The sequence below is a fragment of the Terrapene carolina genome, unplaced genomic scaffold (genome assembly GCF_002925995.2).
Source record: "Terrapene carolina triunguis isolate 2854851 unplaced genomic scaffold, T_m_triunguis-2.0 Scaffold18, whole genome shotgun sequence".
Classification (NCBI taxonomy): Eukaryota; Metazoa; Chordata; order Testudines; family Emydidae; genus Terrapene; species Terrapene triunguis.
In genome coordinates, this window is record NW_020664369.1 from 2001001 (window position 1) to 2014229 (window position 13229).

The 13229-nt window shown below is 41.0% G+C and overlaps 1 protein-coding gene across 1 annotated transcript in view; it reads left to right on the forward strand.

Moving 5' to 3' along the window:
- The window catches only part of LOC113407022 (nuclear fragile X mental retardation-interacting protein 1-like), a 32497-nt gene extending 25080 nt beyond the window's left edge, over positions 1-7417 (forward strand). The window contains exons 8-10 of the mRNA XM_026654123.1: positions 1463-1597; positions 3567-3808; positions 6992-7417. Of these exons, the coding sequence (XP_026509908.1) occupies positions 1463-1597; positions 3567-3808; positions 6992-7327 (713 nt within the window). The 3' untranslated portion in view covers positions 7328-7417. The remainder of the gene's footprint in view (positions 1-1462; positions 1598-3566; positions 3809-6991) is intronic.
- Positions 7418-13229: the final 5812 nt, after the last annotated feature.

Below are 13229 nucleotides of genomic sequence, written 5' to 3' on the forward strand. Positions count from 1 at the left end.
GTTGCTGCCAGCTTCACTGAAGACCCTTGTACCCAGATTTTCATTAGAATTTCCTTTTGAATGGAAATTCCTGCTAAGAACATAAAATGTTGATAGAAGAAACCTGAAACTTTTTCCTCCTGGTCAGCGATTAGGAAACCCTGCCAAGGAGAAGTTTGTGTACAGTATTACGTGTTCTACAATAAATAGATTAAAGGGACAGTGTTAACTTAAATTTGGTCCAGAATTAACTATTGTAAAAACAAACTTTGATTAAAAAACAAAGGAGTAGAAATGTTTCCACCAAAAAAAATTGCTTTAAAAAAAAAATGAAAGTCCCTTTATCCTTGAAACCAAATTCTGCTGTTCTGAGAACCTAAAAGTGAAACTGACTTCATTGTCTTAAGGTGAGTGAAATGTAAAAAGTGAAACAAAACTAGTGACAAATTGTATTTTTTAATTTTCATGTTTAATAATCTAATATGGGGTTAATAGATAGGCAATACAATTGTTACAAAATCCTGATTTCAGGTAGTGTTTCTTTAATTCTTGTAATTGAACCAGGCTTCCACAAAAACTTTTAACAGACACCTTTCTAATAATGTTACTAATAGGGGGTTTTGCATGTTTTTTCCCCCAAAATTTCCATGTAGGTTCCATGCAAAAGAACTGACATGTATTAGCCTTCTGGTTAAATGCCAGCATTTGAGTATATCTGTGATGCCTCCAAAGGAAATGGTGTGTCTTGGTACATATAGCTTTGCATCCCATTAAATCTATCTGTGATTTTAATTGTTTACTTTGGTTTGCTTTTTGTAGATTTTTCCCTTTTGCCCACTAGCAGCTATTCATAAGTCATTGGTCCATTTATCCTGTATCTTAGCTCCCTGGCATTCTGTGTTATCGTGAACAACTTGGATTATAAACTCATGCATACAGATGGCGCTAAATACATATTTTTAAGTAATCAAGTTCTCTGAGATCTCATTGCCGTAGTCTTATAAGCTTGATTTGAATGTCCCTTAAAGTGATTTCACAATGGGATCTCAAAATTTCTTCCTCTTGGAAATTCTAATTTTAAATGTAAATAATTCTCCCCCTGTAAAAGATTAATTTCTGCACATATTTATCACCCGACTACATCCGGGAAATCTAAACAAGTTTCTCCCTTTCTGCTATTTGCAATTAATAGCAAAGACTGTAATTAAATTTACTATATGAAGATGGAGCCAAAAGCCCAAGTCCTTGTTCAGAGAAATCAAACTGCTTTTTCCCCTACAGTCTTTGTCAGGGCTATAAATCGGTGTTTAGACAACTCCTGCCCCTGAATGTTAATGGAAAGAAAGTAGCAAGCATTTTATCAAGCAATGGTGTTGAATAACCTTGTCCAGTGTCAGATGCATATTCTCTAGGAGAAGGTCTAGTGACAAAGCTGGCTGTCAACATATAGGAGCATTGAAAGGTCTTGGTACTCTCTTTGCAGAGTCGGACAAGGATGGAGCAACTGCAGAGGATGGAAAGTTGGGATTGACTGTCATTCCAAAGCAGGTAACCTCTGCCCTGAGTTCACTGGTGACCAACTATGGCAGCACATCAGATAGCGAGAGCGAGCCAGAGGGTGAGTTGGGGTCTAACTAGCTTTTTTCTGTCTTATGAACAGCAAAAGCTTTCAAAGTGTACCAGAAAAGACACTTTGTCTCCGTAGAAAAATCAATCTGAGAAGGAAGGTGGCATGCAGTATGGGCACCTTGCCTCTCCCGCCTTTCTGTCCCCCTCCTTTCATCCCTCTTCCCATAGTTTTGTCCTCATTTATGAATATGTAAATTTGCAGCTTTTTATATTCGGAGACTTACATTCTTAGATCTAACCAAAGACACAAACACAATATTTACTGGCTCTACTTCCAGGATATTCATGAGTGGGAAAACATCCTGGTTCCTGGCACCTCTGGTTGCTGGTGGAGTAATTGAGAGCAGCCTTGGATCTGCCACTCTAGCTTGTTAGGCAGTGAGGGACATGTGTGTTAAAGGTAGAATGTTTTGTATCTCGAGGGGGATGGTTTTCTGCTGTTATGCTTGCAGCGTTCAGTGTACGTCATACGAACACAGACACAAATGGAGGATGAAAAAGGTAACATGGGATGAATGGAAAGATGGGAAAACCCAGCAGATTGCACTGAGGCTACTCTAAGAGCAACTGTTGCTCCCTGGAGGAGAGACCACTCATTATTTATATTGCAGTAGCAACCACAATGTACCATTTGTATACCCAGGATTCACTGAGTGTAGAACATTAGAATTGCCTACAAGATCAGACCTCTGATTTATCTAGTTCATAGCCTGTCTATTAATAATCATTCTCTTTTTTTATACTACATTCCAGAGTTTCCTCAGAGGGTGGCAGGTTCACAGTGTTGTTTTTCTTGTTTTGTTTCTTTCCCCCTGTGTTACGTGCCCTGTCCTACCATCTTGTTCTGAGATAAAGGTGGGGATACATCCTATCCAAAAAGAGAATGTATAACTTTTGGAGAAATGTATGTGAGTGAAAAAAAATCCTTACCCTAAAATTGTGTTTGGTGAAGAGGGCCAGGAATGTGCTGTCACTCACCCTGTGAGCTAATAGCCAAGCTTCTAGTACTTTCTACATAAGTGTGCTACCACTAGAGATTCTTGTAGTGCTTGGAGACTGAGTGCACATTCTGATTTAATGCAGAGCTCATTCCTTCCGTGGTCACCATTACAGTAATATCTGAGCATGTCACAATCTTTAATGTAGTTATCCTCACAACACCCCGGCTAGGGAGGTAAGTGCTATTACCACCCATTTTACATACCGGGAACTGAGAAACAGAGACTGAGGGCTGGTCCACACTTACCCCCCAAATCGAAGTAAGGTACGCAAATTCAGCTACGTGAATAACGTAGCTGAATTCGACATACCTTACTTCGAACTTACCGCGGTTCAGACGCGGTCCACACGCGGCAGGCAGGCTCCCCGTCGACTTCGCGGTACTCCTCTCGCTGAGCTGGAGTACCGCAGTCGACGGGGATCACTTCCTGGTTCGATTTATCGCGTCCAGACCAGACGCGATAAATCGAACTCGGAACTTCGATCCGCAGCCGTCGAACTACCGGGTAAGTGTAGACTAGCCCTAAGTGACTTGCCCAAGGTCATAGAGGAAGTCTGTGGCAGAGCAGGGAATTGAATTTGGATCTTGCAAGTCACAGGCTAGCACCTAACCACGGAGCCATCCTTCTTGTCCATGTATTTCACTGCAAACTGGGTTATAATGTGAAAGCAGTGTGCTCTGATGTATGGAACATGGGACTGATTGCAAGACAGAGACCTGAGTTCTGATCCAGACTCTCTCTACTGGCTCTCTGATATTGGGCAAATCACTTAACTTCTGTGTGCTTGTTTTCTCTTATGGGAATGGTGATAAGATCCCCTCCTCTGTAGAACTCCATTATCATTAAAACAGGACATGCTAGTACCAGTAGTAGTAACTAGGTGAGCTGTCAGTATGGAGATATGTGATTGTTATTTAGGACTTTGAGAGTTTACAGTTTTGTTCTTTCTTTTTTTAGAAGTTCCTGCCAAGATTGTAGCAAAAGCTCTTAAGGAAAATCAGACTATCCTCCAAAATATTCCTCAGGCTTCAAATATCCCTCAAAGTCCAAATAGCATAAACCGCAAGGAACGTGCAGAATTTACAAGTGCAACGTTGGTGAGCTCAAATACAAACACAGGGCATTGCAGAGGTTCTAACAGACGGAGGAAGAAGTCGCTCCCTGTACTGCCCAAACGTCGTCCAACACTGCTGGAAATGGTAAAGGACCTCACTCTCTCTCTTAAATAATGGCTGCCTGCCACACAGGGGTCTTACTTTAACTATACATGAGTCATATTACAGTATAAAGCTGTCTATATTAGTAGCAGCTCTTTTAAGATGGTGGCTGGATGAACATACATTTCAGCAAAAACGTTGCACAAATATGTAAACAGATTACTGCATGGTACTGTTCAGATTATGGCTTGCTTTGGTGAGCCAGAATTGAAAACTTAATCACATAGTTAGGAAACTACACTGAGGACAAAAAAAAATATTTTTTTTTTGCTCTAAAGATTCACATAAATCATGCTTGCTTTTATGTGGTCCAGTCATTATTCGGATTCCCTTCTTCTCCCCTCCCTCTGCCCCCTTGATGTGAGGCCCTACATTGAGTGAGGATGTGAGTACCAGGCTTCTGGCTGAGACAGACTGGATGGTGGCCTTGTGCCCCATCAACACCTATCTCTAATCAGCTAGAACGGTTGTCAGGGAACATCAGGCATCCTATCCAACCCTCTTCTCTCCTTCTTCCCCATTTGGACATTAGAAAAAACTTTCTGACTGTCAGGGTGGTTAAGCACTGGAATAAATTTCCTAGTGGGGGTTGTGGAATCTCTGGCATTGGAGGTTTTTAAGAGCAGATTAGACAAACACCTGTCAGGGATGGTCTAGATAATACTTAGTCCTGCTATGAGTGCAGGGAACTGGACTAGATGGCCTCTCAAGGTCCCTTCCAGTCCTGTGATTCTATGGTTCCCTCCCGCATACACAGGCCTCTTCTATGTAGAAATATACTTTTCACTGGTTCGCAAACTGGCCTGTATATCACTGGTGTTCTGAAGATTTAGGTGAAGCCTCCTTGACCAAAGCAGTCAGTCTTCATGTTGTGACTTTTCTTTCTAGCTGAGGATGAGTCTGGGGTATGCAGAGGTTATTCTGACCAACTAAACTTAAGCAAAATAAACCAACAACAACTTTCATCCAGCACAGTTGCTCTTTACATTTCTCTGGCAGATTCAGCTGTCATTTCATAGAATTTAAGGCCAGGAAGGACCATTATATCATCTAGTCTGTCCTCCTGTGTATTACAGGTACTAAATTGTTGTGTGCCAGAGGCAGAGAGAAACAGGAGAGACTGAGGTGCCACCAATGCCCAAGGCCTCTGCAGTGGCAGGGAATAGATGAGGTGAGATAGGATCATCTGGACATAACAGGCGATCATTGCCCCATGCGGCAGAGGAAGGTTGGAAAAAACCCAACCCTGGTTCCTTTCAAGCAATACTGACATTGGAGGTGTGGCAATGCTAAGGATGGAACCAATCTATAAAGCAACGTTGGGGATCAGAACAGCAAGAACTGTGCCTAAAAAAGGACTGGCTACTAATGTCAAGTTCTGCCGCCAGAGAGAAGGAATAAATTGCATAGATATAATATGTGGGCTGGGGATCTTAGGTGGATGGAACAGATGTTGAATTGTAAAGCATATTTATTTTTGTCTTCTCACTTTCATATTGTCCTAACATTACTTGTTCATATGCTAATCACTATGGTTGTAGCAGGAAAAATGTAGATTGGAGTGGGTGTTTGTGATGGGAGGCATCCAGAAGAGGATTGCCACTGTAGGAAGTGGTCTGTGGTGTGAAAATTCTGAGAAACCAAGTCAGAAAGTCTGTGGAAAACCTGTCCACCCTTCTCCCTCCCTCCGAAGGGATTTGCTTATTGAAAGAACGTGCTGTGTGTGAAATGATGTGGTTTTTTAAAAGCAGATCTTGTGGTGGTGCTGCAGAGCTTTCTGTTGGCGTTCATTAAATCCGCTTCAGTACACCCAGGATGTTTATCATAGTCCCACGTATGACCATGTATGTTTAGATACATTTATAGCATACAGACTGACTGAGAATAACAAAACCCATACGTCATATTTCTTCCAATATTTGTCAATACATACAGCAGGATAAAAAGGTGTTGTGCACCTAGTTGCTCATATGGTTTAAATATAATGAGACAGATGGCCAGTTAACAAACTTTATTAAAGGATGATTGTGCATCCCATCTGCTTCTTCATGCCACCACTTGGGAATTCTGCAGTTACCCCAACTACAGCAACAAGAATGTTGTTACACTGTCCTCACACTGTGTGTGTGTGTGTGTGTAATGATTACAATAAGCTCCACTAGCTGAACTGCCTTCAATCATTTTATGTATAGGTAAATATCAAAAAGTGTAACTAGTTCATTTTATGGACTAACTGCCTGCAACTCTTTTAAAAAGCTATTATGGATCGCAAGCACCTTTTTAAATGGCTAAATAGACTTCTTTGTTGGAAATAAATTTATAACAAAAAATTGCTTCCCATCAGATCTTACATGCCAAGTTCAGCTGAGTGCAACTTTTTACAGTAGTTCTCTTGTAAATGATCAGATAGTCACAGATTTAACCCCCTACTTTATACTCACATCTTATTCAGCAAAGTCCATTTACTTTTAGCGTTCACAACGCCAAAAACATCCTACAGTCTTCCAACTGTTGTAGAAATACTAGTTTAACTTTCTCAAAGCATTAGTAGGAGTTCAAAGAAAATAATGTCTTTAGCAGTCTAGTGAAGAAACGTTGTGTATTTTTTTTCCATGGAAAAATTAATGGCATTTGGATGTATTAATTTTTCTGCCAGGTAGGTTAAACTGGGAATGACCGCTCATTCGAAAGGATTTTGTCAAATTCAACCAGCTCTAATGCAGTGATAAAACTATAGCCCCCTGATTCAGCAAAGAGCTAAAGCATGTGAGTTATCCAATTTGAAGTCAATGGGACAAAGGTGCCTTACTGAATCAGGGTCATAATGTTCACATGCTAATTAAAACTTCACATCTTCCAAAGCAGTGTATCGCTGTTACAAGCCTTGCAGCATCCCTGGAAAATAATCCCATTTTACAGATGAGACTCCGACTTTGCCAGCACCCCACAGTAAATCAGTGGTAGAGCTGAGATTGGCTCCAAGTCCTGAATTCAATCTAATAGGGTAGTTTCTCCTGCCTCTTTGCTTCCAGGTCTTGCTTGCAAACCTATTATATACATTTGCAAATACATCTAAATTAACTGTGTTCACCATACCTTGTTTACTTTGCATCTGTTACTGACTAGGAGACAGAAACCTGCATCACTTTCTCTTTTTCATTCCAGTTATTAGCCCAGGACATACGACACGAAAGGAATGTGATTCTGCAGTGTGTTCGATACATCATCCAAAATGACATGTTTGGACTTCACTTAAAAACAGAACCAGTAGCTGAAACTGACAGTGGACAGGCTTCTAGAGCTGCAGCGGAGTTTTTGACAGACAGACCTGATGGATCTAATGTTTCTTGTAGCTCTGACCTTCAATTAGCAGAAGGAGAACAAGATGCATTATTTATATCTCAAAGTGAAAAAGCAGCTATAGGTCAGGCGTCACAGATGATTCACTATATAGATGAGGAGACATGGGAAACCCCAGCGAGTCAATGTGAAGAAAACTGACATTTGTTACGGTATGCCTGTGTCATGGAGGGTGAACCAAAGGCTCAACTTTTGTACTTCACTGAAATATTTTTTGAAAGACAGTAGAATAGAAAAAAAAAACCATATCTTTTGTATTTTAAGAACCATTAAAATCACTTTTCTGAACACACTGCCAGAAGTGACCCTTTCCTTGTGGAAATTACATCCATTTCAGATGGCTCTTTGCCTTCTACTTGAAAAGCTCAGTAGTGGAGCATAGTTACATCTTTTTTCAGTAGCAGTGTTTGTTTGCCCATGGGTTTGAATTGAGGACTCTTCATTACAGAATATGCCAGTGTTTTAAAACCATAATCACAGCAAAATTATGCTGTTGATAATGGTGCTCTCTAACTTGCTCAGACAACCAGTTGTCACTGGAGGGTTAGTGGGCCTCTGAATGTTTTGAAATAAATTTTTAATACATCTCTCAGCTGTTGTTAGTTTAAAATTATAAAATTTACGAAATAGTTGGTTTGGCTCTAAAACTTTCACACTGAAATCTACCACTAGTACAATAAATCAGTTGAGCAGAGAGAATGGAAGCACAGTTAAGGTGGTGGCAGCTTTAGGTGGGGAGTTAAGTAGAGAGTAGAAAGTTGTTTGAAATCATTCTTTAAGTGACAAACCAGTACCTACTGCCACCTTTTATCCATCCTTTAATAGCTGCCTGTAACTGTAGACATAGCTTCACCTCAAGCCTTAACTGCTGTAGCTGGTCATTGCTTGGCTGAACTAGCTCTTGAAATGGATCCTTATTGCTTGTAGGAATGAGTGCTATAAATTAAGGGCTTTGGAGCTGTGCTCCGGCTCCGGAGCAAGCTCCAGGCAAAAACCTGCAGCTCCACTGCTCCGGAGCTGCTCCGCCCTTCATCTCTGGGCTCCGCTCCAAAGCCCTTAGATTTTAATTTTGGAGTTAAGGAAACTTCCTAGGATGAGTTTCTGTTTATCTCCCCTAGTTAATATAAAAGTAAGACTGTTATCTGGCATTCTATAACCTGTTTTTTCTGATTCATTTTTAAAATGCCAGTGACACATCCCGTGGATTTCCTTGGAATTGTGCTATTAATGTCACTCATACAAAATGTTCATTCTTTTCTGTGGTGCCTGAAGTTATAAATCTCATACAAGCTTTCATGAGCTTTAAAGTTGCATTAGTTGAGGATTTAAAAATAAGTTCACCACCTTTTGGTTAAATTGTGTATACATTTGTCAGGCACCTTCTTGTGAAGTTCAACTGTCAGTTTGTCTCACTCCCAGTGGAAATATGATATGAAAGTGACTTAGTCTGCTTAAAAATAGTTCCCCACATTCTGTATTTTAGCCACAATTATTACATATTGTAGGCTCAGTTTCTAAATTAAATTGCCTTCTCAGGAAATGCATTGATCTTTCTTTGCTTTACTCATTCAGGTACAAGTACACCCCGGTATGTAACCTGCAGAATACTAAGGACTGTAGGGGTTTTTGTATTCTCCAATAGCTGTATGTATTAAGTTATCTTGTTCAGTTTTTAAAACACTTGCCAGTTTTGTGGAAATAAATCTTGTTCGTGGAGTACAGGAGGCAGGGAATAGCTGAAAATTCCATCTTTACTGCTCTACTATATATAGCTACACTGTATACTATGTTTGTAAGATACTGTGTACATTTATGGAATTATATAAATATTGGCACTCATGTAAGAGGGTGGCGAGTCCTAGGAATGTGTATATGTAATAGATTATTAAATACAGCAATCATAAACTTGTTATATATGTACTTGCAAGCCAGATGACTCATCCTTCCCATGGTGGTCCCACATACCATCACTTCATTTTATTACCTTGAGTGTGGCTGTTACCCAGTTTACTGCAGTGAAAAATAAACAGCGAAAATTTAGCTAAGGAGATTGGAACTTTTACAGAATTTGGTTTCTGGATACACTTGTATTCAGTCTGGGTGTGGGTGTGGGGAGGGGTGTCAAATCAACAGTTGTATCAGTGTAGTAAACAAAAATGAGCAAGTTAGGATTACTACAGAATTGCACTTTTTTTTTTTGTAACTAATCCACCCCTTAAGGTCCTGCTCTTGTTCCTATTGAAGTTTGTGGCAAATCTCCTTTTGCAGAGGGAGGTCCTGAGTGAGGAAGGCTCTGCTATGAATTGCTTGTACTTCTGTTCCCTGATCTAAGATTATTAAAATTCTACAAAATGTAGACCCATTAGAAGTCTTTCTCTCCCCCTCCCCCCCCCCCCCCCCCAGTTGTGGTGGGCTTGGGGGCCTTCTGGGAAAAACATTTAACATAGAAGGACTACCTGTCTTAAGTCAATCATTTATTTTGCTTTTGTGGTGTTTGTACTGCATATATTTAAAACTGCCTTTTGTGCTCCAGGAATGAACTGCTTCTGCTTAATCTAGGGAAGACATGTAGGTTGCATTAAACCAGGAATAGCAGCCTTGGTCTGCATACAAAAAACCCAACTTTTTCACTTTGGTTCCTTTTGTAAGTCAGCAGGGAGTTTCACCTGACGTTCCAGAATTAGCTTTCCTAATACCTTTATCTAGCCTTCACATTGGAATGTGAATGCTGTAATTTCCTGTCTTGCTTATGTCAAGCAGCTGCAGTTTTGCTTCTGAGGCTTTGCCTTTTCTTTTTGTATCCGAGTACGACTATGGGTTTTTTCCTCCCACTTGCATTAAGATGCCTGTCTGTGGCTGTGTAAGAAATAAGCAGTTGCATTTTGAATCCGCAGCAGCTGATTTCTTTATTATGCTATGCATGGCCTTTAATTGTTTCATTATTGATTTTGGTTGGATTATGGCATTACTGTTTGAAAAATGGAGCTTTCAGCTTTGGATAAAAATACTCAACATTTCACTCCCTCCCTTCAGCTTTGGTAAGTTAGCTACAGAAGATGTCTGATTTAAATTCATTACCCTTCTTTTAAAATTCCATGTTTCACTTATTAATCCAGAAACACTGAAGTCCGTTTTTATAGCTGTCTAAACCTTAGTCAAGTTTGTGAATGGTGATGTGACTTAACAGACAACTCTGTTTTGTTTGAACAATGCTGCTCATTTATGGGATGGCTTCTGTCTGTGACGGGTATAAAGAAATGAACTTTGTGGCCTTGTATTACTGAACTGTAAGCCTCTCCTTGTGATTTTGTGTTTACATGAAGGTTCTTGCAGCTCATCTGTACGTGTGTTGTAGCATTCTAAAGTTGCAGACTTCAGAATTAAAAAAATAGGATCAAAAATGGTACAGAGCCATGTGAAGGGGTGTACCAACCCTGCACTCAGCCAATGGGGACTGACCAATCATTGTGGCCCAGGAGGCCATGCCCCCTTTCCCCTGCTGTGCATGCTCCAGGTGGAAGAGCCCAGCTCAGTCGGGCTGGCTGCTGAGGAGGAAGGATGTATACTGCAGGCTGCTCCAGAGATGCCGAGGATGCTCCAAGCAGCAGAGCCCATGGACGCAGACTACAGGGCAGATGACTCACGGACTGCGGAGACTGACGGGGACGCCAGGCCACCACCAGCGGAGGAGATGCCTGGTGCAATTTGTGATAGGAAGTGACCCAGGGGAGGTAGTAGAAGCCGATGCCTAAATCCTTAGCGAGGAAATCCCCGGCTTCCTAGGGCCCTGGGTCGGAACCCGGTGAAGCTGGAGGGGCTGGGTTCCCCTACCACACTCCATGGGTCACTAGGCGTGGCTGCTGTTTGCTCTTGCCCCAGCCCGTGGGCTCAGGGACCATAGACCATTTGTTTACGCAGCCCTGCCAGGGAACCAGAGCCCACCTGGCTGCAACTCCCTGAATTAGCAAGGAATACCGAGAGCTGGGTGACAGGGTGTACCAACCCCACACTGGGCCAACGGGGGCAGCCCGGCTTGGCCCACGGGGACCCCATCACAAACCAAAATACTGTGGCATAATTCAGAGAATTGGAGCTAAAAACTGGGATAAGCTGACCCTACCTAGAAAGATATATATCAAGACCTTCTCATCACCACCGCGTTGCCTATCCACAACAATGCGTGTGTGCTCACCTCTGTTCATCATCTAAATCCCATTATTCACAAGATGTCCATCGAACTTAGTTATAAAATCTTTTATGGACAAAAATGCAGGTCTCATAACCGCATTAATTTTTTTTTTTTTTTTTTTTTTTAGACCTAGTGTAGAATATGTTGGTGATTCGTCCTGCTACACATGTAGAAACCCAGCCTTCATTGGGTTTTACACACACAAAACTAGTACCAGTATCTAAGTGGGTTACCCAGGATGGGCTACATTGGCTACCATTGACTGAAGTGTGTCTGCCATTTATTTTTAAAGATAGATATTTGTTAGGGTAGAAGAATGTTTTGTGGTTCTCTGCAAGTTCCAGTTCCTCTTGGAACATTTTAAATGGCATGAGGGAAGGATGAAGAATGTCCTAGGACTCCATGAGTACCCAAGCAAAGCTAAGACCAGGTACTGCAGCTGATCTTGGAGAGCCAAAGAGAGGAGAACACGAAAGAAAGAAGATTATAGTAAGAAGCTAAATGTTTAAAATTCCATATCTACACGTGTTTGAAAGAGAAGGCAGTGGGATCCAAACTCTCGAGTCAAAGAGCCGGGTTCATTACCAACTCTGACTTTGTATCACCTTGGGCTATTGATTTAACCTTGCTGCCGCAGTTTCCCGATCTGTAAAGCAAGGGGAATGCTTAACTACCCTTGTAATTTTGAGAGAGATGGATGAAAAGTACCTACGTGTTAAGCATTGTTCCTTGGAAGGGCACTGGGGCTAGTGAACCAGAGTGGTATCAGTCTTCAATATTCCTGTATTGATACAATCTAGAAGCATTTAATAACTTGTAAATATTCCCTCACTTCCCTGCTTTTTTTGTGTGGATGATTTGCCCCGTCCCATCTGCTGCTCCTCTGACTGTCCTTAAATGGATTCTTCAGGCAGAGTCTCCTGTCTGTAGCTGATAAGATATGATGGTTCTTGGCAGAGTACAATTTTTCCATCTCTTCTCTACTGTACATGCTATATAGACTTTTATACGGTCTGTCTGTATAGGTTCCTGTCATTTAAAACAAATACCAGCCCAGTAAAACAAAACTAACATCCAGGAGAATGTGACACGCTGAAAGACGTTCCAAAGCACAGTAGTAGGTTTTAAAAAAAATTTTTTTTTTTTACTGTATATTTCATCGGGAAAAACTGTTCCTGTTGAGACTGATTAATTTGTAACGGTTTGAACTAAGGACTCCTCACTGACAAGGGAGACCGAAGAATCAAAAGAAAAGCAATGTAAGATCACAGGAAAGAAAAAAATAAAACAAGATGAATGTGCAACTAACAATTAACCCCATTAGCCATAGTGTCTCTTGGAATTGTGCTCCCAGTCCATAAAATTAAGTGTCTGACTCTCTTTGAAAATGCATATATAGTTATTTGGTATGTGCACAGTTGTGATTCTGTATGCAAGTTGAGTATTTATATAGGCAAACTGTCAGTTCTGAATTTAACTGGCCACTTGTGGCATAGTTGTTGTTATGCATGCAAACCTAGTTTGCAGTTGCATGTGCTCCTTAACCAATATGGACTAATGTTTAGATTAAAAGGGGGATGGGGGGAGGTGGGGTTTCCTCTCAGGTAGTGTCATAAAAAGAACTCACAGAAATAGTTCTCTCTACATTGGTGATGGGACTGTTACCTTTCTGTCATCGTAAAAGAGTATGCTCTTTGCATGAATCAGGCTGTTGAAACCTCTTTCAAGTGTGCTCCCGCTGGTCTATCTGAATTAGGTAAGTTAAGATCCTCGTTTTGGACAGGATCATAATGTATTTAGCTAGCAATGTCAGCATTTACTTGTCTGTACTAATCTACTTATTGTTACTGGAGG